This window comes from Thermobia domestica, chromosome 16, assembly GCF_964235325.1.
Source record: "Thermobia domestica chromosome 16, izTheDome1.hap1.1, whole genome shotgun sequence".
NCBI lineage: Eukaryota > Metazoa > Arthropoda > Insecta > Zygentoma > Lepismatidae > Thermobia > Thermobia domestica.
This window is the reverse complement of record NC_137469.1, coordinates 61514491-61538645: the sequence shown is the minus strand read 5'-3', so window position 1 is coordinate 61538645 and position 24155 is coordinate 61514491. Positions and strand designations below refer to the sequence as shown.

Genomic DNA, 24155 nt, shown 5'->3' with positions numbered 1-24155 from the left:
CCATCTGTAAAGATTGAAATTCTATATAAATAATGTCTTACTGTGCGGATGAATATTCCGGATGCTAAGTCAAGCGGTAAGGATGTTGTCAATGCTGTCATTTCTTGTGCAATCCTCATCATTTGCTGTCCTTTGGGCGCTAAAGCTTTCTTAAACTCGTTGCTGTATGAGTGGGCGTTCGCTCCTTCAACTGAAAAATTATAGTTTTGGATTAATTATATGGGCATACAGTTTAATCACTTTATTTAAAATTCCCACAATTACACAAACAGATGGTTATTGTACGTATATTATAATATTGTTATTTAATTTAGTATATGCCTGATCTTTGGCTTTGGTCCATGAACTAATTTCTCAGTTTATTATTATTATTATTATTATAAGTGAAGAAAGGGGTCTTTTAAGACAATACTGTAAACAAATAAGGTCAAACAAAGTTGTATGCAAACCATTTAACACACATGACCAACTACTTACCTTCAATATCACAGCTGAGAAACTGTAAGTCTTTCAATGCTTGCTGGTACGTAGTAGCTAAGGCCTCAACAGAATTAACATCCATTACTTGTACTTCTGCGTTCATTGGAGCAGATGTTTTCTCATTTCCCAATTCATCTAAAAATCCCTCTGCTTTCAAAGCTTCGATGATTTTAGCATGAAGATTACAGTAATCCCTACAAGAAGTACATTAAGAAAAAAATATTAGCAAATCTCAAATTTGCTTCATTAATTTACTTTTAAAAATGACTATGTCAATGTCACGATCTGTTTATTTCCATAAAATGTTATAAGCATCTGTACTACTCCACAGAGCTTCCTTGTGGCTATATGGTTAGCGTACGCGCTTTGAGCGTGAGAAACTCGGGTTCGATAACAAGTGGGAGCTCATGGAGTCCAGATTCCACGTTAAGCTGTAGGTCCACGTCTTATATCACCTCGGTGCTAAAAAGGACGTTAAACTACAAAATCAATCAATCTTCCACTCTACCTTTTTTACGATCGCTCATTGAACTTTAGAGCATATATTCAAAATAATAACAATACTTATGCTAACTATTTACAAATTACAAAATTCTATAATATATGCATCAAGTATTTCCAGGAAGTTATTCACTTGTGAGCAGCCATCATCATGAGCATAAATATCGGATTTCAGTGTCCTATCAGTCCAGGTGAGTACCAGGTCTTTCCGACGATTTCTTTCATTCCATCAGTCTTCATCCTATAACTTCTTCTCATCTTATTCCCCTTCTACTTTCTTTCGTAGAGTAGCTTCACTCACAACACTTTTACTTTTCTTCGAAGGAATACCACCCTATTCAGTGGGTTCTTTGAAATTTCATATACACACTTCTTTCTCATCCACAATATATGTTTCCAAAAGGACTGGGAAATATTTTTTCTTTCGTAACTATTCAAGGAACTGTAATACTTTTTGGCATGTGAGTTACGAAAGAGCAGGAGTACATGAAGGTAATTTTATCCAAGTATGTGCAGACAGGGCCGGTACAACGAGCGCCAAACTTTCCGAAAAGTGTTTTTTTTTTTTTTTTTTTTTCTTTTCTTTTTAAGGAAAATTTTCCCAATTACCTCAAATTTTTCTTCTGGTATATGTTATACTATTGTGAATTCGATCGCATTCGAAAACTTCTTTTATTCTGAAAAGAATGAAGTATGAACCACAATCTCGAATGAATAGTGCCAAAGCAGTAGATACTTAACTGAAAGTCGACATTTTCGCTTAAAAAGACCGGAATGTTAAAGAGTTAAGCAATTAAGTTGAATTTTTCAGATGTCTCTATTATTTTGATAACTATCTGTAAGTCCAAAAAAATTACAGAAACACAGATGAATATTTGCCCTAAAATATGTATGTCAAATGTTATATACCGTATCAATTATCTTTTGTGTTTTATGGTACTTTGAAAAAATTAAATACGCGTTCAAATTTTACCACATTGTTTTTGCGTAATTGTTCGCATTTTTATTTCATTTTGCGCTGCAAAACATATTATATGGTACGTTTCAACTACTGTACGTTATTTATTCGCCTGTCTTAAGTGAGAAGCTAAACGTTTCTAAACTACGGAAATACATACGTGTATTAAAAAATCTAAAGTGTTGCTATATAACAGAACAGGCGAATCTAGGCTCCTACTCCAGTTCTTTATTACAACCCAAACCACTAAAATATTCCACATATGGTTTATATATATATTAAAATACGTATATGGTCATGTTTATTTACTTTTACATAATCTAACTTGTGAAAGCAGGGCTTTAGTTACTAGTCGAACAATGGTGTAACAGTTCATAAAATAGTGTGAGTCAAAATTATTTGAACAACTGCAAAATCTGTTTAAGTTGGTGAGGTAAATGCAATAAAACACTTGCTGTTCACGGAGTTCTGCAGACGGCGGTAATTCGATATTGTGAGCATACTTTTTAAGGTTGTAATTACAATCTCCGATTGTTGTATACAATCTATGCACATTATATTTGTAAAAGACAGCAAGTTAGTGCATCACGCTAATCCCTAACAGTACATAGTTACGCTAATAGCTGTCGCCAGCTGCGCTGCCGCAAGCTTGCAGGCAATTTGCAGATTTAAAACTACAGGGTGTGAAACTTAATTTCTGACCCACCCTGTTTTCTAAGTTACTTGATTTTTCGCGTTACGCAGTTCTCACAGATCATCAAACTGATCTCTATAAAGTTCCATGTCTTAATTACCACTCTTTCATAGGTTAGTTTTGACGTAATAATATTTCATATCTACGTCACTTCCGTTTTTTGTGTTTATCTGTGTATGTTGTTATCACGAACCTGTTTTGTTTACACATACTGCGCATGACGAGGTCTAGTTTGTAAGCAACACTGTTCATTATCAGACAAATATCGCATTGTTGCCTTTGGCATTATTTAGTGAGTAAACTGTAAAGCTTCCAGCGATACTGCTTCAACCAGTGTAAAATTGTGAGCATTTGTTTGGCGCCACCTGTGCCGGAAAATTACTCAAACTGATCAGAAATTAAGTTTACACAAAAAAGAAATCAGTTTGATCCCCTATTAATGTGAATTTATTGGATATATTTGCACAGATTTTGAAACCACATACTGTATATTTAAAATGTACTCTTTTTGAAATAAGTGAAGTGCTTTTCAAAGTGCAAATTCATACTTTTAAGTGCGAGTGCACAACGTGCAATACAATACAATGTCAACAGATAGGGAAATGCTTCGCCATAAAATTCAAGTGCTTAGTGTAGGTGGTGAAAGTATCCGAAACATAACTAAGAAACTGAGAATTAGCCGAAACACTGTAAGGAAGTGGGTGCGAAAGAATGAAGGGGATGTTAAGGATGCACAAAGAACAGGGCAGCCAACTAAAGTTACACCAAGAACAAAGAGGCAAATACGGGAATGGGTTAAAGACAAACCAGGTGTTGGAACAAGAACTGTAGCTAAAAGACTAAGCTTTTCAGAAATATATCAATCTCAGGGAAAGAAGATTAGCCACATGGCAGTCTCTACATATCTTCAGACTACCGGCTGGGGAAGAAAATGTTATGTGCAGCCTAGAAAGCCACTGCTTTCGCAAATATATTCGACCGCTAAAACTTTTATAAGAGACTGCAAGATGAACGCTTTGCTTATGACTCTCGTAAGGGACGGATAAAATGTGCTCACATGCTATTTACCGATGAGAGTCTGGTGGAGCTCTTTCCTGTACCGAACCGGCAACATCATCGCGTTCAAACATCGTCTCCTGAAATGATCCCTCCTATACGGAGGACCAAGTTCGGCCTAAAGGTTATGGTGACAGGAGGAATTTCAAGCTATGGGAAAACGGAATTTATTGTTGTTGAGAAAGGAAAGACGACTGACTCCCAATACTACCGAGATAAAATACTTCCAGTTTACCGAGCGTGTCTTACTAATTCCATCATATTTCCTGTTCAGCAGCACGCGATTTTGATGCAAGATGGAGCCAAATGTCATACTGCAAAGGAAATGATGAATGTGATCGCCAAAGAGTTCTTCGGAGTGTGGAATGATTAGCCAGGTAATAGTCCGGACCTTAATGTTATTGAGCACTTATGGTCTCGACTGCAGGACAGCGTGTTTCAGAAACCAAGGCCACGCAACAGAAAAACTTTGATTCAACGCCTCAAGGAAGAGTGGTCCGTCATCACACAAGAGGACTGTCACAACCTAGTGGAGAGTTTCCGAACTAGGATCTTACAATGCTTGGAACGTCAGGGAAACAGTACTGATTACTGATAAATTGGACATCTTTCTTTTCAAATAAATCAGAAGTGCAACGTTTCTTCATTGTATTCTTACTTATTCATGCATTTCATAAAATTTCTAGGTGGGTCAGAAATTAAGTTTACATCCTGTTTTTGATGATCGAATTTCACTTTAAAAATTGCATTCTTTCAATTTAATCACTGTGTGACGATTTAATTTTGTACCTTAAAATGTACTGTTGCTATTTAATTACTTGAAAATGGATACTAAACACGAACATGCTTTACTGTTTATTATTATTATTATTAAGGCAAAGGCCATAACCCTATTTTGATTTGAGCATTAATATTTGTGTAATCGCGAATTAGCTGGTGGACAAACTACAAAAAAACAGCTCTTAATTAAGCATCATTAAAACCTATAATGGAAAGCAACTAATACACGAGGAGCAGTCAAAACGTTCCCGAAATTCTGTTATATCTCTTTATTAGCACAATATAAGTACACATTTACTTAATTGCCTTCTAAGTTGGCACCTTCAGAATACAAACACTTGTTCCATCGTTCCTGCGATTGGTGAAAACACCGACGAAAAGCTTTTTTTGGTATCTTCCAAAGTTCAACCGTCGCTTTAGTTTTGATCTCTTCGACGTTGGCAAAACGGAAAAAAAAAAAAAAAAAAAAACATTTTTAGCTTTGTGAAAAGCCAAATATCCGATGGTGCTAAACTGTTTTTAAGGCTATCAAACTCTCTGAATCAGATTTTCCGCTATTTGAACAAGAACTTGATGTTTGCATATTGCTCGATCTGTGAAATTGCACCACCGATCATTACACACTCCTCCATTCAGCTACATTACTCGTACACTGTCTATTATGATCTGTTCACACTTGTCATTTTCATAATTAGGCAACCTAAGGACTATACTGTACAAAATTTAAGGTGATTGCATCACAAATACCAAAACTACAACAAAATTTCGGGAACTTTTTGGCTGCTCCTCGCATTTAACACTGACGCTTTGAATTGTACAAATTATATTTGATTATCATGTAATTGCTGGACGTAATTTGTCAGAGAAAATACTGCCTAATACGAATACCGAAATTATGGAGGTACAAATAACAGAGTTCCTACTGATCTGGAGAAATCTATTTCCCTGACTTCTTCCTGACCTTTGGCAAGAAATTCGCTGACTCATGACAGATGTCGGGTGACGTTGATATATAAATAAGGAATAAATAACGGTGAATATTTATATATGAGAACATTTATTCTATAGAGACAAATAATAATCAATTGCTCATCGTACATTCCACTTACCTCCCATAAAAATCTGAGCAAAGTCCCATGCTGTGATAATTAATGGTTGGCTAAGCTGAAATTGGTGTACAATTAATGTTACAAAAAATATATTATATAAAATTTCCCTGATTTCCAGTCTTTCTACCTGAGCAATAGGAACCCTGCATAAATAAGCTTGTTTAAAACAATTCTTACCTGGCTATTTTTTCTTCAGGTGGATTCTTTGACGCATGAGAATTTGCACCGGAATTATCCGAAGCATTAGGAATGCTTCCATTCGCTGCCGTTGATCCAATTCTTCTCAAGAGATCGCGGGCCTAACAGAAAAGAGAAATACATATTAAAATATATGCAATGCATTCCATTATTGCACTCTACAAAAAATTAAATTATATTCTTCTTTTAAAATCTCTGAACTGTTAGTCATTTATCTGGAAAGTAAGGAACTATACGACTTAGAGAAGATTACTCTTGGTTCTTCATTTTGTCACAAATCCCACTACGCTAAGAAAAAGTCACTCATGTACGATCGTTTAAGACAGTACACGCAAAATTTTCATAATTGAGACACTCACAATGTCCTGATACACTCTCTGAAAGAGATGTCTTTAATCCAGACAACGTTTTCAAAATTAATCGAAGATTTTATTCAAACATTGACACACATTTTTCGTGTTGCTTTTCGTAGCTTGAAAGTAAGATTTGGACATAAAAGGTAAGACTAGCTGTTCTTCCAATCACTGTTTACGTAAAATCTTAGGTAAGTTTAAAAAAAATGACTGTACTAAAAAAATAAATAAATAAATAAATAAATAAATAAATAAATAAATAAATGGTTGATTAATTGACTTATTCACGGACAGGATTGGCAAAACCCTGGCTTTTTGGCTTAAACTATTTTTGTTGTTGTTGTTTAAACCAGAATTTTGGTTTAAACAGATTTGCTTTATTTACTTGGATTACATTTGAATAGAAAAGGTTTGTTTGGCCTAGGCGTCCTTATTCAACAACAAAGTTATGAAGGACAGGATCTACAGTTTAAATAGGGCTGCAAGATCTTAACGTTTCTCTCGCAAGTTTACGTCTTTCTGGCACGTTATACATTTCTATTTTTCTAGTTTTTTTCAATACATCGAAAAAAATCATATCCTGGACACTTTAAAAAATGTTTTTATACAATTCTGTTGGAGCTATTTTTGTCATTTTAATTAGAGGAACTCATTTTTAATCTCTTTTAACAACGCAACCCAACGATATAAATTTGTTTTTAGAGGGAAAAAATACAATAGGTTTTTACCTCCAATCTAGCCAACATGCAAATCTTATGATTAAGAATAATTTGGTTTTAGCATCTAACAACATCGTTTTGATCATATCCCAATTTTGATCGATCGCAATATATTGATGTGAAGAACAGAAACTGGTGTAAACTAATAAAAGCACAGCTCTAAGTGCCTGTGAATTTTGAAAAAAAGTTAAGAAATGCAATCTTCATCAGAATAAGTTAACGGGCAACAAGAAGATTTGTGTAATACTTTTGGTTGGTTGGATTTGAGTGTAGTGTCTCTTTCAGACCTTGAGTGTTAGGACGTTATATGAGGAGAGGATGTGCAGCTTAACGTGGAATCTGAGTGACATGATCTCCCAATGAGAACTGTAATATACCTTTTCGTATATGTTTTATGTATTGAAATTGTTTTTTAATGAAACTGTCCCAGTTTCCAGTCAAAATCATTCTGCGTTGAGTTGAGCTGATTTTAGTTTAGCGTCCATTTCAGCAGCGAGGCTATATGAGACGTGGACCTACTGATTATATGTGAATCCATATCAGTTTGTTTTATGTAAATCTTCAATATCACATGGCTATATTATGTTTTACCTAAAAATCATAAGATCTTCCTTTTGCCCTCTGAAAAATCTGGCAAACCCTAAGCTTAAAGTAAGACTTAGCACTTTTGAACACATTTATTTACCCACCAACTTCCCTTCAGATCCAGACAGTAGTTACTGAGAAAAAAATATGACATACAAGCTAAGCCAAGCCTGTCTCTGTCGAGTTTGGCCACCAAATACAGCGATCTTTATTCCTTAGACGATGGGCTTTTTGTCCACGAAAATTGGTTCAGATCCAGTCAGTAGTTATCTAGAAATAAAGTACCACATAGAAGCCAAACCGAGCCTATCCCTGACTGAGTTTGGCTTCTAAATATAACGACCTTTATTCCTTAGACGATGGGCTACTTGCCCACCACATTTGGTTCAGATCCGGCCAGTATTTACAGAGAAATAAAGTACTATACAAATCAAGCCGAGCCTGGCCGAGTCCCTCCACTAAATATAGCGATCTTTATTTATACCCTAGACCATGCGCTATTTGGCCACTAAATTTGGCTCAGATCCGGCCAGTAGTTTATTGAGAGATAAAGTACCACATACATACATACACACACCTGGAGGGAAACTGCGCGTTCCCTTATGCTTACGCCAAGAGCTAAAAACCGAAAACTGAAGCCAGTGCTGGAGAATCGTAGTGGCGTAGTATTCTGCTTCAGGGCAATGCAGAACCACTTACTACCAGCGTTGGCCTTGACGCTATTATCACACTGGTTGGAGAACTATTGAATCCCCTATATTTCCTGGATATTGTATTGTCGAATTACCATTCACTTCGTTTGTTAAACAATCCTTTGCAGCGACAACGCTTCCGAACCCTCAACGACGTGACTACGCACTGAACTTCCTTGATCCGCATTCCTCTGAGTTCAACTACAGCTGGGACTACTTCTGATTTTCCAGCCACGCCTTACTCCATGTCGATTCAAAATCAGAAAGTTCGTTTCTTTTGACAAAATAACGTTAACTTCTTTAAATGCATTTTTCATGCTATCTTTGATAACACGATTCTTCATTTTGATCAAACCTTATTTTCTGGAACACGTTCTTTGAAATATATTTTATTTTTCCTAAATATCAATGATAACAAAGATACCAGAATTTATCAAACATATACTTGCTCAAGGTTAGGGAAATATATATAAATATATTGTCATGAAGCTCTGAAAAACTTACCTGTTTTTCCAACCTAGAGATAAGTAAATACAGTGGTTGCTTTTGATCTGGTAAGTACCATAACAACGGAACAAGCTTCGGAATGGATGCTGCAACAAGGAAAATAGTAAAAATTAATGTTGAACCCTTATTGTCACCTGTTAACATCAATGTATGTACAAAAATGGAATGAAATATTTAATTTAACGCTCCCTGTTATGTCTTGTGGGTTTAAAGACATGGATGATAAGAGAAAATACAACTAGAGGCACATGCTTTCTAACATAAGCTTGCGTGGCAGGGACTGTTATAGTAACTTTCCTCACCGCAAACGAATGGTTTTCTACAAAGAAAACGTATCGTTCACAGTTATGAAAATAATGACTACTTACTTAGCTCAAATATGAACAGTTTTAGCTTATATCACGAAGTAATTTTGTTTTAATCAAACGGTTTCAGTGTGCACTGACACCTTTATCGGTAACTTTTAAATGTTGCTAAAATAGTTCCACATTTAGAAGTCCTTCGTGGAATATTCCTAAGATATAAAATAAACAAGATCACCTTTCAAAACGGTAACGAACTTAGCTTCATGAAAAATACGATGTAGGGTTTATACCGGTAGGTTTATCTCTGTTTTAAATTTGTTGTCCTCCCTGAGTAAAAATTGTTATGAATTCCCTGAATGAATCCCCTATGATGAATTCTCACTCATCGAGAAAGATATCGGCACAAACTTAAAGAGTTTGATTAAAATCTAATTACTTCGTTAGAACCAGAACTGTAGTAGTGTAATCCCCTACAGCTCTATTCTCTATTCTTGTCAATAACGCAATAAACTGAACTCTCTGGCACAAAGCCACGAAACGGCTATGCTGGTAAGGTGTTGTAAGCTTGAGATTTTGAAGATTGCTGTTAAAATCTCTTAATTTTATTTTACTCAATGTATTTTCGGATAGTACATGGAAATGAGAAAAAGAACAAAATTTTTCTTTCGTCATATATTCTACAACTGCGAATTCAATAAAATTCAATGCGTGAACAATGTTCAGATACTGAAACAAAGAGAAACTTAACTATTAGTTAACTCTACTACTTACCCTACCCATTAAGCTTCTATTTTTTTCGGTCCGACATTTTATTCCCCTAGTCCCAATATAACAAATAAGTGCTGGCAATCATTTGTAGATGGACTTATTATGGTAAATCTTTAACTAAAAACGATTTAACAAGCAATGTAAATAAATATTCTACACACTTTATATATAAATATTGAACAATGTTCGAACAACAACGAAAGTCTGTTCGTTCTTCCTCCTGGCAAACGTGATATTGGGGTTGGTTTCCATAGTTAAGTGAACATTTATTTGTGCTTTTTTCAAATTGTTTAACGTGTATTGACGTAAGTGCATACGTAAATTTATAATACTTGTCCAATCTCTATTTTTGGTTTCTGAAATGCCTGTATACCTAAATTAATCACGTATTTACAGAGGCAAATATAGACGCACAACTAGGGAATGGGAGGGAGGGGGTGAATGTTCTACCTTGATTCCCGGCTTGAGGCAAGCTAACTTATTGCGCAACCCCGCCAATTACTTACAGTAAGCGCCTGGCACGCTGGTGGTCGGGATTTGAATCTTCGCCAGACAACAATTTTTTTTTTTTTTTTTTTTTGTACAATTTACCACTTCGATTCTGAAAACATGACTCTTTTGACATTTATTCAACACTTGAATTTATATAGTCGTATTGACTTTTAAGTGCCTATTTCAGAGTTTTTGTAGAATATCACACTTGCTCGATATACTCTGTCTTACAGACATGAAAGATTCATCTGTAATCCAGTCTTGCAAGGAGTAAGTTTTAGCAGCACAAACACACCAATCCTCGAAAAGTTTCTGTATCACTCACGAATTGTTCTGTATATAGCTGGCTGGTTGGCTTGAAATAACTAATAACTGATTTGAGGTAATGCAAACCCTATAACTGCAACACTAATACTCCTAGCAGAGAAAATACATAACTATGGGTGATCTTGTTCTTTAAAATAAATAAATAAATAAATAAATAAAAAAGTAAGATTTTCATCTGATTATCCTTCTTTCTGCTGTGTCCCAGTTTTCTTCCTTCTTTCTTTTCTTGCTGAATCTGGAAGCTTTGGAAGGAATTATGATACACACTGTGTTAGTGTCACTCGAGTGAATTTTCTGAAATGCATTTTTAAAGCACACACGGGAAAGAGGGGTTTTATTTCTACTAAGATATATGGAAGGAGCTCTCCTTACTTGCACTGAATCTAATTCGTCTAATAGATTCAAATTGTGCAAAACTTCTTTACTTTTTTTTATACCACTGACTCAGAAGCTATGCCACATATAAAATGAAACCACTCATGGTGTTTAGTAAATCCTTTACTGATTATTTAAGTTTTACTACTCTTATCGGTACCGAGGCTACGTGAGATATGAACCTACAGTTTAAGGTGGAATCCACACCACTCTGATGCGTTCAATGCTCTCCCAATAGGACACGAACCCTGGATCACGTGTACCAAAGGCGCACGCGCGCTAATTACAGTATAAACAGGAGAGGGTAACAACATCTTTGGTTTGTATTTCAATTACTATATGCACAAAACGGCAATCCGTAGAGTTCCTGGAATACCTTACTTAGATTATAAAAGGGAAGCCTTTGATTTTGTCATTAAATTGCAACTCAACAATTACAAATTTGCACACGTTACAAATTTTCTCTGCAGTAACAGCAAATAAAACAATGTTTTCAGGAATAATATAATTCTATTGTTTATAAAATGAATTAGATTGCTTGATTGTGCTTACCTATTTCAAATATAATATCCACTACACATTTATAAACCTGAAAGGAGAAAATCAGTGTAATTAGAAAGGTTATTCACATTATTCAAGAAAGAAAGAAAGAAAGAAAAGAGAAAAAAGGATATTTAAACAGTAAAGTCCATTCATTTTTATATTTTTCCATATTAGAAGTCCATATAATTTTTTTTCGCATTTTCTTTTAGAAATTACAGTAGAACCATTAATACTCGTTTATAAAAGATGGTGAGAACAGATGACTATCAAAAAGAAACACTGTATCTACAATTTCGTTGAAAAACGAATCTGAAAATTTCTCTGAGTTGCTTTTCTTTATTAAATTACGGGGTCACGGTGGCTCAGTGGTAAAGCGCTCAGCCTGAGTACGTGACATCCAAGATTTGATCTCACTTCGTGCCAAGTCGGTTTTTTAGTGGAAAACCCCGTAGCGTGAGTGTACTCGGAGTTCACCCGTTTCGTTATCCACTTCTTTCATCTCACCATTTCGTTCATTACTATCATCATTGTGATGTTAAGAAAAATAAATAAACTTAAAAATAAGGTGAATTGTAAGCACGAGGCATTCCTACTTGATAAAACAGGGTTTTTACTGATCTGGAGAAATCTATTTCCCTAACTTCTCCCTGACCTTCGGCAGGAAATTCACTGACTTTCATGACAAGTGTCGGATGATGTTGACATATAAATAAGGAATAAATAACGATGAATATTTATATATGAGAACATTTATTCTATAGAGACAAATAATAATCAATTGTTCATACGTACATTCCATTTCCCACCCATAAAAATCTGAGCAATGCTCCATACTGTGATCATTAATGGTTGGCTAAGCTGAAATTAGTGTACAATTAATGTTACAAAAAAATATATTTTATAAATTTTCCCTGACTTTTCCTGATTTCCAGTCTTTTCCCCTGAGTTTCCTTGACGTACACCATTTTCCCTGACCAGTAGGAACCCTGTAAAAAGTAGTGTTATTGGGTGAAAAGGACAGAAGTGCACTCTCCAGAACTAAGATTTATCTTCCATTTTGAAGCGAAGAACCTAGTATTTAATATTGTAACTCTGTACAGGTACTGTATTACACGACCATTGTTGTCAATCCTTGGATCAAGGGGTTATTCAGAATTTTAAAGTCCTATATAGGCAAAAAGTGTTGAGGCATATTCTATCTCGAATGGACAATATAGAATCAGTGTACAACCTGGCAAAATGTATCCGTGTGTTGGATGCAATTCTTTGGATATCCTCAGCCTTGAAGGAAGTTTCCTCCACTACTGTTAAAAACTGTTTAAAAAAGGCTGGGTTTATTTACAACAATGACAACGCTTTAGCTATTGATGATTGTCACGGAACATGAGTTTAATTGTAAACGTGAACTTCGTTATTCGTTAGAGCCGTTTGGCGAATCCAAGGACTACGCTATTCTTGATGATGCACTCAGCACAAGAATGATTCAACTGACATCACTGAATTCATACAAGATCTTCAGCAGGAAGTATGTGGTGATGAACGAAGAGGATGAACATGACGAACCAGACTATTCTCCACTTACAACTAAACAGGCAGTTGAAGAAGTAAGATTAAAGCATTACTTTTTGAACAACAAAGATGAAGCTGGAAAAAGTGTAATATCTGTACTTGAATTACATATTGAGAAGGCAATTGCAAAGGACTGTGATTCAAAGAAAGATAGAAGATTATTTTAAACTATCTGAATCTGCTCAAAAGTACGTTAAATGAACTGTACTTTTTGTGTTTGTGCTTGTGCTAGGTAGTATGTGTATTTCAATTTAGGAAGGAAAGGGCCATCTCTCTCTCTATTAGAGAGGAGAGGCTGAGGAAGGGTGGGAATAACTAAAAGAAGTGACCTTCTTCTTTCCCTCTTTCTCCTTCCAGAATAAAGAAAAAAAAAGACAGTTTATCTTTCTCTCTGTCTATTTCTCTCTCTCCTTATGCAACAACGAAATTATGAAGAAAGAGAGTTTCTACTAGCGCGGGTTCCAAATCACGACTAAGACTTGAATCCAGTGCAGCTGGTGGGCACACAGAGCATTATTCAGATCAATCTTCATAGTATATACAGTATCTATACGTCGTTCCCCACCATACTATATTGCCTCCAAGGGAGCTGGATTAAAGGACCACGCCACCGAACCCGGTGATTATGACATCATACTTGAATAAATTGTCAAATAACTTGATGATAAACAAAATCTCTCAGAAGCAATGACCAATGTGATTCACAGAACTTCCTAAGACTACGGCACAATGAAACCCAAATTTTGATATTACAATTTGTTTTTCCGTTATTTTATAAATTAAGAAAAAGCTGCAAATCAACAATTAACATTGACAACAATCGACTTATAAAAGAGAAGTAAATTTTGTCTGTTTATACGATTAAATGTTTATACTAGCCACTTATTGCTAAGTTTAAAAAAAAAAAATGTAAAAGAAGATATCAGGATTCCTACTGATCTGAAGAAATCTATTTCCCTGACTTTCATGACGTGTCGGATGACTTGACATATAAGGAATAAATAACAATAAATATTTATATATGAGAACATTTATTCTATAGAGACAAATAGTAATCAACTGCTCATACGTACATTCCATTAACCTCCCATAAAAATCTGAGCAACGTTCCATATTGTGATCATTTATGGCTAAGATGAAATTGGTGTACAATTAACGTTAGAAAAATATACTTTATACAATTTCCCTGACTTTCCCTGATTTCCAGTTTTTTCCCCTGAGTTTCTCTCACCTGCACCATTTTCCCTGACTTCCCTGACCAGTAGGAACTCTGTATATCGACATCTGTCTGAACCACCAAGATGGCTTACCGAGGTGTGCTGACAAATCTCAAGAAATGAGTCAATCATCAACTGACGCTCCAAGAAAGGCACAAGTGACGAGGGCTCCAAAGCGCTGAACAAATCTTCATTTGGATCCACTGGGCTGACTAAAGATGACGATCCACTTTGTTCCATATCCACACCCGAATCTACTAAGCTTGCAGCGTCTAACAAGGATTCCTGTCCTACATTGTTAGTCGACTGCGATTTCATACACCAAGACATATCACTTTTACTTGCACCGACATCTCCAAAGGAGCAAACACTACTACTAAATGGACGGGGGTCTGCAGCTACTGTAGATAAAGATGCCATTTCCAATCTTTCTTCAGAGTGACTCGAATGACAACTTCCGGGTAAGTCCACGCCAGAATCTTTGGCCACTGATTCACTACTGCCTTCCTTATCTACCGAACTACACGAGGGGAATGTAAAAGCCGGATACGCATCATCTAAATGAGGAGAACACCTTTGAAATTTGTGGAGCTGTTCGTGTTTTTTGCGGTGTTTCTGAAGTTCTTCCAAAATTACCTTCAGCACATTTTCCATCTGAAATTAAAACATTAATAATGAGAATAAAACACAAGCGCTAAATATACAGATGATTCATTTTTTACATGCACATTTCTATGAAATGATTCTTTGATTTCGAAAGATGGCTAAAAGAAAGAAAACAATAGGCTATCAGAGGACAAAGTGTCTTAATCTAATTTGCAGTTTCAAAGATACAGGGTGTAACAGAGATATTTCTGCGTGATACTTTAAGAAATACGAAACTAACAGTGGCTAGTTAACTTATTTTCTATTCCTCTCTCCTATTTACGGTGATTTATTTTTTAAAATTATTTTTACAATTGCGAGTAGCATAAATTATGACAAAGATAACAGCACTAATATTCACACATGAAGTTCGTTATTATTCTACTGTTTCTGCTTTATAGTATTTTACGATCAGTAAATAACAGTAGTAAAACTTAGATATTTTAGGAAATGGGGTACTGGCTATATTGTTTACATATGGTAATAGAATATGTTCACATGGCTATTATTAGTCGAAACATACATGATAAAATTAATGAACTAAGAAAAAATTCCGGTTTCCGTATTTCAAATGTTTTCTTTAGTGAAAGAGAATTCAGAGATGACAGCTATTGTCATAGATTACAAACAAAAAGTACTCAAATTCTTTCCTTATCAGGCTGGGTGAGCTTCGACATGTACCCAGGTTTTGTCTACATCTAGGGGATTGCCAGGATGAAGAGGAGGTTTATTAATACCTGTTTTTTCATAGAGGTCCCTCAGGTATCTCCCCTACCAATAGGAGAGATTCATAAACACGGGCCTAAAACTGTTTCGTTAACACTATATATAATTATACCAAAGAAAGACATATTTAAACATAGAGAAAACCTAAATGTCAAGCTGTAAGTTACGACATCAGGTATACTGTGGTATAAGTTAATGTAATACTGAAAACTACCTTATCTTTGTTTCATCACATTTGGCTTGTCTATTTGTATACTGAATTAGCCTACGATTCCTGTGGTGTTTGTCGCCTGTTTCCCCTGTTGTCCTTCTGTCTTGAGTTTTGCTTTTAGACTGCTATGAAAACAGCGGGAAGGAAAAACAGGCATGACTCTGGAGTAGTGTTCGTAGTAGTAGTAGTTAATTCTTATTGAAGATTCTAACTTTTTAAACTTTTTCCTTTGTACATTTCATACGAACAAGTAAGCATCCTGTATAGACCATATATGTTATATAATAGGAGTGACCAACGCGTAAACCGGGAAGACGTGAAAGGTAGTATGATCTGTATCATACTGTCTGTATCGATCATTTTTATTAATTTATGATTCCCTCTAGTAAACTACTGAACAGATAAGAAGACCTCCAGAGATTTCTAAAATGAAAAGTAGCCCTAAAGTAAAAGGTGGCCTACAAAGGTTGGCCACCCCTATCACAGAGTTATTCAAACTTTAAGTAAACATAATTTTACTTTTACGAACACATTCTATGATTCACACATAAATTTTTAACTTAAAAAGTACAAATGAAAAACTGTATGAGAACCTGGTTATCTTTTTCTTGTTGAGCAGCTAGATAAGCCTTCACATCCCATCCTTTAGAGAACACAGTGCTATAGCCAACACCAGATGGAAACGTATTAACAGTTGTCTCGCCCTTTTCTTTTCTAGGAGCAACTACAAAATCTGGCTGAGGCTCAATATCTTGGATTGGAAATCGCTGATTGGCACGAGACGGAACTTCGCTCACCTAGAATAAATCGAAGTTCAAACAATTATACATTATCAAAATTTAAACGCGAAAGTTTGTATCCTCATTACATTGAAGCGAAGCTCCAAGTCTGTAAAGTTTCAAGAAAATTACCACTAAACGAGAGAGGTTTTTCTAACACAGAGTTCATGATCATGAATGAATATGAGTAATTTATTTGATCCCATAAATAACAGGAGCACAATATGTACAGAAAATATCGTCATCTGCTCCTAGAAAGGCTACAATGGAACATCTTAGGTATGATTAGCTGTGTTGGTGACAAGTAAATGTAACACTGACACTCCGAAAAAAAAAAAAAAATTGTACATAAACATGATTGTATTCAGAAATTCACTCCAAACATTGTAATGCTGAGTTTTATTTTTGTATGTATGTCTTTTTTTCTTTCTTCTTTTTTAAGATATCTTACTGATACCTTTCTCAGAGTCTACACCTAACACCGCTTAAAATTATGTACTTGCGAGAACTAGTTGTGAAAACTTCTATCAAGAAATATTATTATGATGTTATATAAGTAAAGAAAAGCAGGGAGCACGGTGGCTCAGTGGTAGAGTGCCCACCTCTGGTGCGTGGGGTCCCTGGTTCGATCCCCGACCAAGTAAGTTTGTGGTGGACAACATCGTGCTCGGGGTACTCCCGTTTCTTCCCATTTTACTTAAAGGTTGGTTTGGTAACATTGTTAATCTGGTGGCATTGCAGGATATGACACACAGTCCTCCATGCTAGTCTAGTGGTTAGTGCACGGGATCCTAGGTTCGATTCCCGATGAGAGAGCACTGGATTTGAAAGCATTGTGGAAGTTTGATTTAACTTTAAACTGTACGTCCACGTCTCATGTAGCCTCAATATCGACAGGGAACGCTAAACTCTAACAAACCAACCAACAATTTCCCCCAGTCTATAACTGAATGGTGTACATTTTTAAGTACTTTATTTATTAGTTTAAAAGCTGCAAAGACATTCCAAGATAAATAATCCGCCCTGTATATATAATTTTGTATTCATAGGATATGTGATACGCCGGGTAACTTTCTTTTTTCTTCAAGGAAATAAGTTTGATAGCTAAAATAAGAATGAAATCTTGAATTTAACGTCACATGACCATTCCCTAATAAGCTAAAGGATTATGTATGAAGTGAATGATTTTGGAAGAATAGTAGTATAAGAATTTGGAAAAACAGCAATACAAACAAGACACAAATTGTCAGCCATAAACTCACATGGTCCTGGGATCGAACTAGGGATCCCTTGTATCAGAGGTGAGCGAACTACCACGAGACAACTGTGTTCCGTTGAAGAAAACGAGATGTGGCTTGTTGACAAAAGGTGTGGAGCAATCACTTAACAAAATACATTGACACTAACATGTATCCCAGTTTCATCCTTTATTCATTCAAACCATGCACTTTTAAATTTCTTTCTCCTCCCAAGTATGGAGAAACAACTACAGGAAGAATTTTCTTGGATTAAGCTATGTAACGGAGCTACTGACTCAGAAGAATTATAGAAAGGCGGTATAATTAATAGCAAACTCTTAACATTCGTCATTAAACTTCTATAAAAAACTTCTCAGCTTGCATATGTATTGTTAATATTATACCAAAAGAAAAAAACATTTCTTTCGCAGTAATTAAAAAGAAATGTTAAAATAAGTATGCAAACAATAATGAGAATCTCTGTTTTTCAGTACGGCTCTTTTTTGATACTGGATTACATGTACGTAAATTCACATTACAGTTAAAATTAGTATTAGCAAATAAAACAAGCGATGTTAGCATGTTAAATGATGACGTGTAGACAACCAAGCCTGCGGTCATACCATTATTGTGTCAGTAGTACATGGAATAAATAAACAGATAAATAAATAAATAAAATAAATAAATAAATAAAATAAACTGAGTTTATATGAAAATAAAGACATTTTACAATTTGAGCATTTCTTTTACCTATAGAGAATTAGGTTTTAAAAGAAATCGATTCCTTCCTGTATACATCTTTCAACTGTCACGCGTGTTCATTAATATACACGATCACTGAGTTGTTCAGCACAATCCAAGCAAATTATGGCACAGTACAGTCTAAGATGGATGAACACTGACTTCAAAAGTGCAAATAAGTGGCTGCTCTGATAAATGACTGGATAGCACAGTAGTATATTGATCCAATAAGCCGAAGATGCACTTCGATTCGTTCCAGTCGAATATTTTCACTATCTCATTTTAGCTTTACTTATAAAGAAATAGGTATTGAAACAAAAAGTTTGTTTCTTACATATTGCATATAATTATGTGGTATGAACTGACACTTGATTATCTGGACAAAGTAGTGGCGTTTTATGCGTGTTAAAACTTAGACTACGTTTCCATATTACATGAATCTCATAGCTGTCATAAAAAAGATCTTGCTACCCGATCTTTCTATCTACTGCTTAGATTTTACAACTTCTTGTATGCAAGAAGGGTATCATCTCCAGTGCAGCACTGCAGTCTAGTGGACAAACAATTAACCTCCTCATTAAAAACGTGTATTTTGGCGCACTCTCCCTTCCTGTCCAAAAGAATCCGTTGTTTCGGAAGCGGCAAAACTGGTTTTTCTTTTATGTCAGCGGGAGGGCGATAGCAGGTAGCAAGCAAGAAGTCCCAGAAAGTTGTATACTGTTCGACTCCTTGCAAGATGGAAAAAATGTTTTATGACCCTTTCAAGACTATGTGTACACGGTGAAATATGGTAGGGTTTCAAGATTTTTTTATGACAGCTACAAGTTCTTCTAACATGGAAACCCATCTTTACAGATACAGGTTGATGAAATGATGTGTTCATTCTCTGAATGCAACAATAAAACATCAAATAATTTTACGTCTGCTCACTGAACTGTCTGAATTTTCTAATCAACTTTCAAGCTATTATCGAATGTCAACGGTCAATTATCCACATTAGGAATTGTCATACAGTATATATGATCTGAAGATACAGGGAGGCGCGAGTACCGGGAGATTTTGATTTGTGTGTTTTAAGTATACCTTTTTACGTTGACAAGACTGTAACGATGTTGTTTTGTTCCCACAATAACATCATTTAAGAGACATGGGTGAATTCTTTTGAATTGTCAAGTGAACCATGTGCATTGGAAATGATAAATCCAATGAAACAGAATGTCGCAGTGTAGGCAAGAGGTAGGTCCTGACAGCTTTGACGTTCTCTGATGTTCGGACAGTTATCCTTCGTTCTGAACATTTTTTGCTTAGTACTAAACCTGTTCTTTCAAAATACTCGAGTTATATCTTATTGCGTGAACCGATGGAACCTTATCATAACGCCGAAACTGAAAGAGGTTAAAAGGCCGATCATTGCTTTTGTATCACCATTCCACTATCATCCTTACTATTTGCTACTCCACATATTGATTGACTAGTCTATTTCATAGTTTTGATTTTATTCCATGTTAAAAATGTCATTTGTACTTACTTTGTACCAATCACGTAATGGTCTATTCAATAATCCCTGTAAGTACTTTAGTTTACTGCATGCTGACGCAACATAATTATTTTACAACAGCTATGACGTTCACTATGATTACGAATACAATTCACTCGTATTGTCCATAGCACGATACAGAGGGTACTGGCTCTGAGAGTGTCTTTCGACCGTTAAATAGGATGAAAAGTACACACAAGGAGCCAAAGACATTACGTTCAACAAATTTAACCACGGTGATTATAGCTCCATTCCCTACTAAGATACTAAGAGTATTCAAACTGTAAAAGAAGTTACACAAATTCTGAAGGAATCACCAGCCTCACCAATATGGTATAGCGAGAGAGACCTGTTAGAACGATCTCTACAAGTTTCGTATCAAAACTGATTAAATGGGTGCTTTACGAGAATAATTGACGAAGTTTGTAACTGTATGTTCACATTTGCACTTCTCTGGTCTTTAGTAAAAATGAAAATTCGTTTCACAGAAAGATTACTGGCTGGAGAATGAGTATTTCAATAATGGCTGGACAGAAACTCCACCGCCCAAAAGACTGTACTGGACGAACTGCGCTAACATTATCTAGCTACGATACGCGCTTGCCTGACTCGGATTGATAGGCGCTGGTAACTCAATTCAGTACACTGAATTCCTGTATCTGCATTACCACACCAATTAAAACTCAACTAATGAAGTTTTTATTAGTAATAACGTTCACAGAAGTTAAGTTATCTTTCTCATGCAATAACTGTTAGCTAGTTAAGTATGGTTTAATAAAAACACAATTTCGATTCCGAGAAATTAAGAATATACATCTATGCTTTCTCACTGTCTGAAAAAGAAATTACCTTTTTTAGATCTCTTATGGTTTTACTGTCAATATGGATAATAAAGGAATAATAAAAAGAAACCTACAATATCAACCGCTGAAAAAAAAATGACAAAATCATTATGAACATATTTCTGGATTAGAATGGTTTTATGATCAACCTAACACGATTATGTATTGTAAACATTTGCAATAGTAGTATGAAATGAAAATTTTCCTGTGAGTTTTTAATTATACACTAATTAAAAGTAAAGCTCTCTCGTGGCTATATGGTAAACATAAGCACCTTCGGAGTGGGAGATCTGGGCTCAATTCCCGATAAGAACTCATGTGGTTCCGATCTCACATTCCATAGCCCTTGTGCCGAAAGGGACGTTAACAATGTTCTAGTACAATAGTATAGTAAGCAGTAATAGCATTTCTCACATACTTGTAAATATCTATTTATCAAAGGAACCTTGTTTACTTAAAGAATCGTTTAATCACACAAATCTATGTCAAAGAAGTGAACATCCACGTTACCAAAAGGCTTTTGGGAAGAGAGCGTAATTCGAAAGATTTTTGCCACTCTCTAGAAGTTTTAATTTGAAGGATTTTTAACTCGACTTTTATTATTATTATTATTATTATTATTATTATTATTATTATTATTATTATTATTATTATTATTATTATTATTATTACCAGGGCTTGAAAACTCTGCTTCGTAGTGGTGATGGTAATAATAATAATAATAATAATAATAATAATAATAATAATAATAATAATAATAATAACAGCAACATAAGAAAAGTGTTCAAGTGCAAGAATTTACATAATCTACTTTGTTAACTTACATCATCGTTCTTCAGCTGTACAAACACAAAATTGCAAAATGACATTATGAGATATTAGAAGACTTGCATGTGACGGACTCAAATTCGACTGTTGAAGATAAGAGAGATTACCGAAATCGTCTATAAATTTGGTTCCAGACACAATAAAAAAGAATAACTTATTTCTATTATATATATTATACTAAGACTGAACTATATTCATATTTCGTACTTACAGCATCCATGTTCATTTCAATTACTTTATTTTAAATCCCCCCCCCCCCCCCTACGGTACTGTAAAATGCAAACAATGACGAAGCTGCAAAAGGAGCAAATTATACGAAAATGTTAACTGGAATGGTAAAATCAAGACTTGGTTACGAAATAAGTATCATAAAGAATAAGAAAATCAACGAATGTTAAAGCGTCTCGAATTTAGTTTTTCTCTTCCATATAGCAACTTAAATTCGATTCAATAGAATATATCGTACTGCATCACAGTATTGTATAATATTACTCCTTTGCCTCTATAGTGGCTGATGGAGGATTTGTAATCATTGGATAGGTCAAGCATGATGTATTTTCGCCAGTATTTTCGTCATTTTATGTTTCCGGTGGATTCCAAACACATAAGCAACATACGGAATTTACAATGGTAATATTTTGCATTGGTTTATAAATATTATAACAAGAGAGAGAATTGCAATTTTCGTTTAAACTACCGAAAGAAGGAACTTGACAGAGCAAATCCATCAAAGGAAACGGTACGTAAGGAAACGTATTAACAAACAAACAAACAAACAAACAAACAAAAAAAAAAGCTTTGTAATTTTTTTTTCAATTGTTAAATTTTCTGCATGTTTATAAGTTTTATAGAGCACATATACTACACATATCATACTTACCCATGACAGCCACAAAAGAGCTGTTTCTATTTCTAGATATGCTCCAACAGGATAATGTACAGGATCGTTCCTCTCATGGGCAACATCCAAACGTGCCCATGCCTGAAGAAAATTTTTGACCTCTTGTAACACAGATTTCATATCTCGCGCCGGATTCCAATACGATAGTTTTAAAATTTTCATACTGGATACACATAACATCATGGCACCCTGAAAAGGGGTACAGATTTTGGTATTATATGGTACTAGAATGTATATAGGTCATTCTAAACATAGAAAAACAAGAAAGGAAATAATGCTGCATTCGCCTTATATTTGCACAAAATTTTAGGATAATCATTTTTACGGTGACGTAACTAAGCAGCAATAAATCAGCAAATTTTTATAATCTTTGCTTTTCTGTTATTTTATCAATTTTGAACAAATTAATCCACGCCCGTTTGATCCTAACTCATTTCATCTAGAAAGCAATTCTCGTACGATATATGACAAAACCCTTTTATATGATCAAAGAAAACTGCTACTTTTTCTAATAAGTAACAATCGCCCTGACTATAATGCGATATAACACAACAAAGTAAAGGAAACATTTCCACTAAATCTAAATTTAAAATAGATTTATAATAAATCTAAAATTAAAACAAGCGCTCCTACTTATAAGGATGATTTCACGACATTAACACAATGTGACAATATCTTGACTGGGTTACAAATTATTAATAATAATCAATTATGTTCTATTAAAATGTATCAATATTTTTGAACATTGACAAAGATGCTAAAATTGTCCACTGCTGAGTTTTCAATGGCAAATCAAAAACAATCCCCCATACCCAGTTTTTTAATATATATACACCCTCCATTCCAAAAGAAACCGAACTTTTGAAAACAAATAGTACCACTAGTGCCATCTGTTGTAATATTTTACCGGTAGATGGCGTAGTCCCTCATTGACAACTGGTATAAATGTCATGACATTTGGATGCACGGCAACAAAGTTATTGCGTTTCAACTGTCAGTGTGTTGTGTACATCGGTCGGAAAATGAGTTTCAAACAACGAGCTGCAATTGAGTTTTGTGTTAAACTGAGTAAAACTTTTAGTGAAACGCACCAAATGCTACAAAATGCATATGGTGATGAGTGTCTATCCCGTACGCAAGTTTACGAGTGGTTCAGGCGATTCAAATCGGGTAGAGAGACGCTGGATGATGACGAAAGATCAGGCCGTCCCAGAACCGGATTATCGGAAGAAAACATCGAAAAAGTGCGTGAATTCATCAAACATAACAAAAAATCGTCGGTGAAAGTTATTGAAATGGAATTAGGCATTCCTCAAACAACCGCATACCGCATTTTGACCGAAGTTTTGGGCCTTAAGAAGGTTAATTCGCGGTTTGTACCACACAAACTCACCGAAGACCAAAAAGTTGATCGAATTGCGCATTGCAAAGACATCGTTAAAAGTGCTCGGCAGGATTGAAACTTCTTGAAATCGATTG

General features: G+C 35.1%; 1 protein-coding gene across 3 annotated transcripts in view; it reads right to left on the bottom strand.

Moving 5' to 3' along the window:
- Window positions 1-24155, bottom strand: part of LOC145673093 (uncharacterized) — a 126641-nt gene that overhangs the window by 39068 nt on the left and 63418 nt on the right. For all 3 annotated transcript variants that reach the window (XM_081742450.1, XM_081742451.1, XM_081742452.1), the window contains exons 10-17: window positions 22656-22865; window positions 16404-16607; window positions 14322-14882; window positions 11452-11488; window positions 8630-8718; window positions 5756-5877; window positions 478-674; window positions 42-190 (exon numbers count right to left, since the gene is read on the bottom strand). In XM_081742450.1, coding sequence (XP_081598576.1) covers window positions 42-190; window positions 478-674; window positions 5756-5877; window positions 8630-8718; window positions 11452-11488; window positions 14322-14882; window positions 16404-16607; window positions 22656-22865 — 1569 coding nt within the window. The remainder of the gene's footprint in view (window positions 1-41; window positions 191-477; window positions 675-5755; window positions 5878-8629; window positions 8719-11451; window positions 11489-14321; window positions 14883-16403; window positions 16608-22655; window positions 22866-24155) is intronic.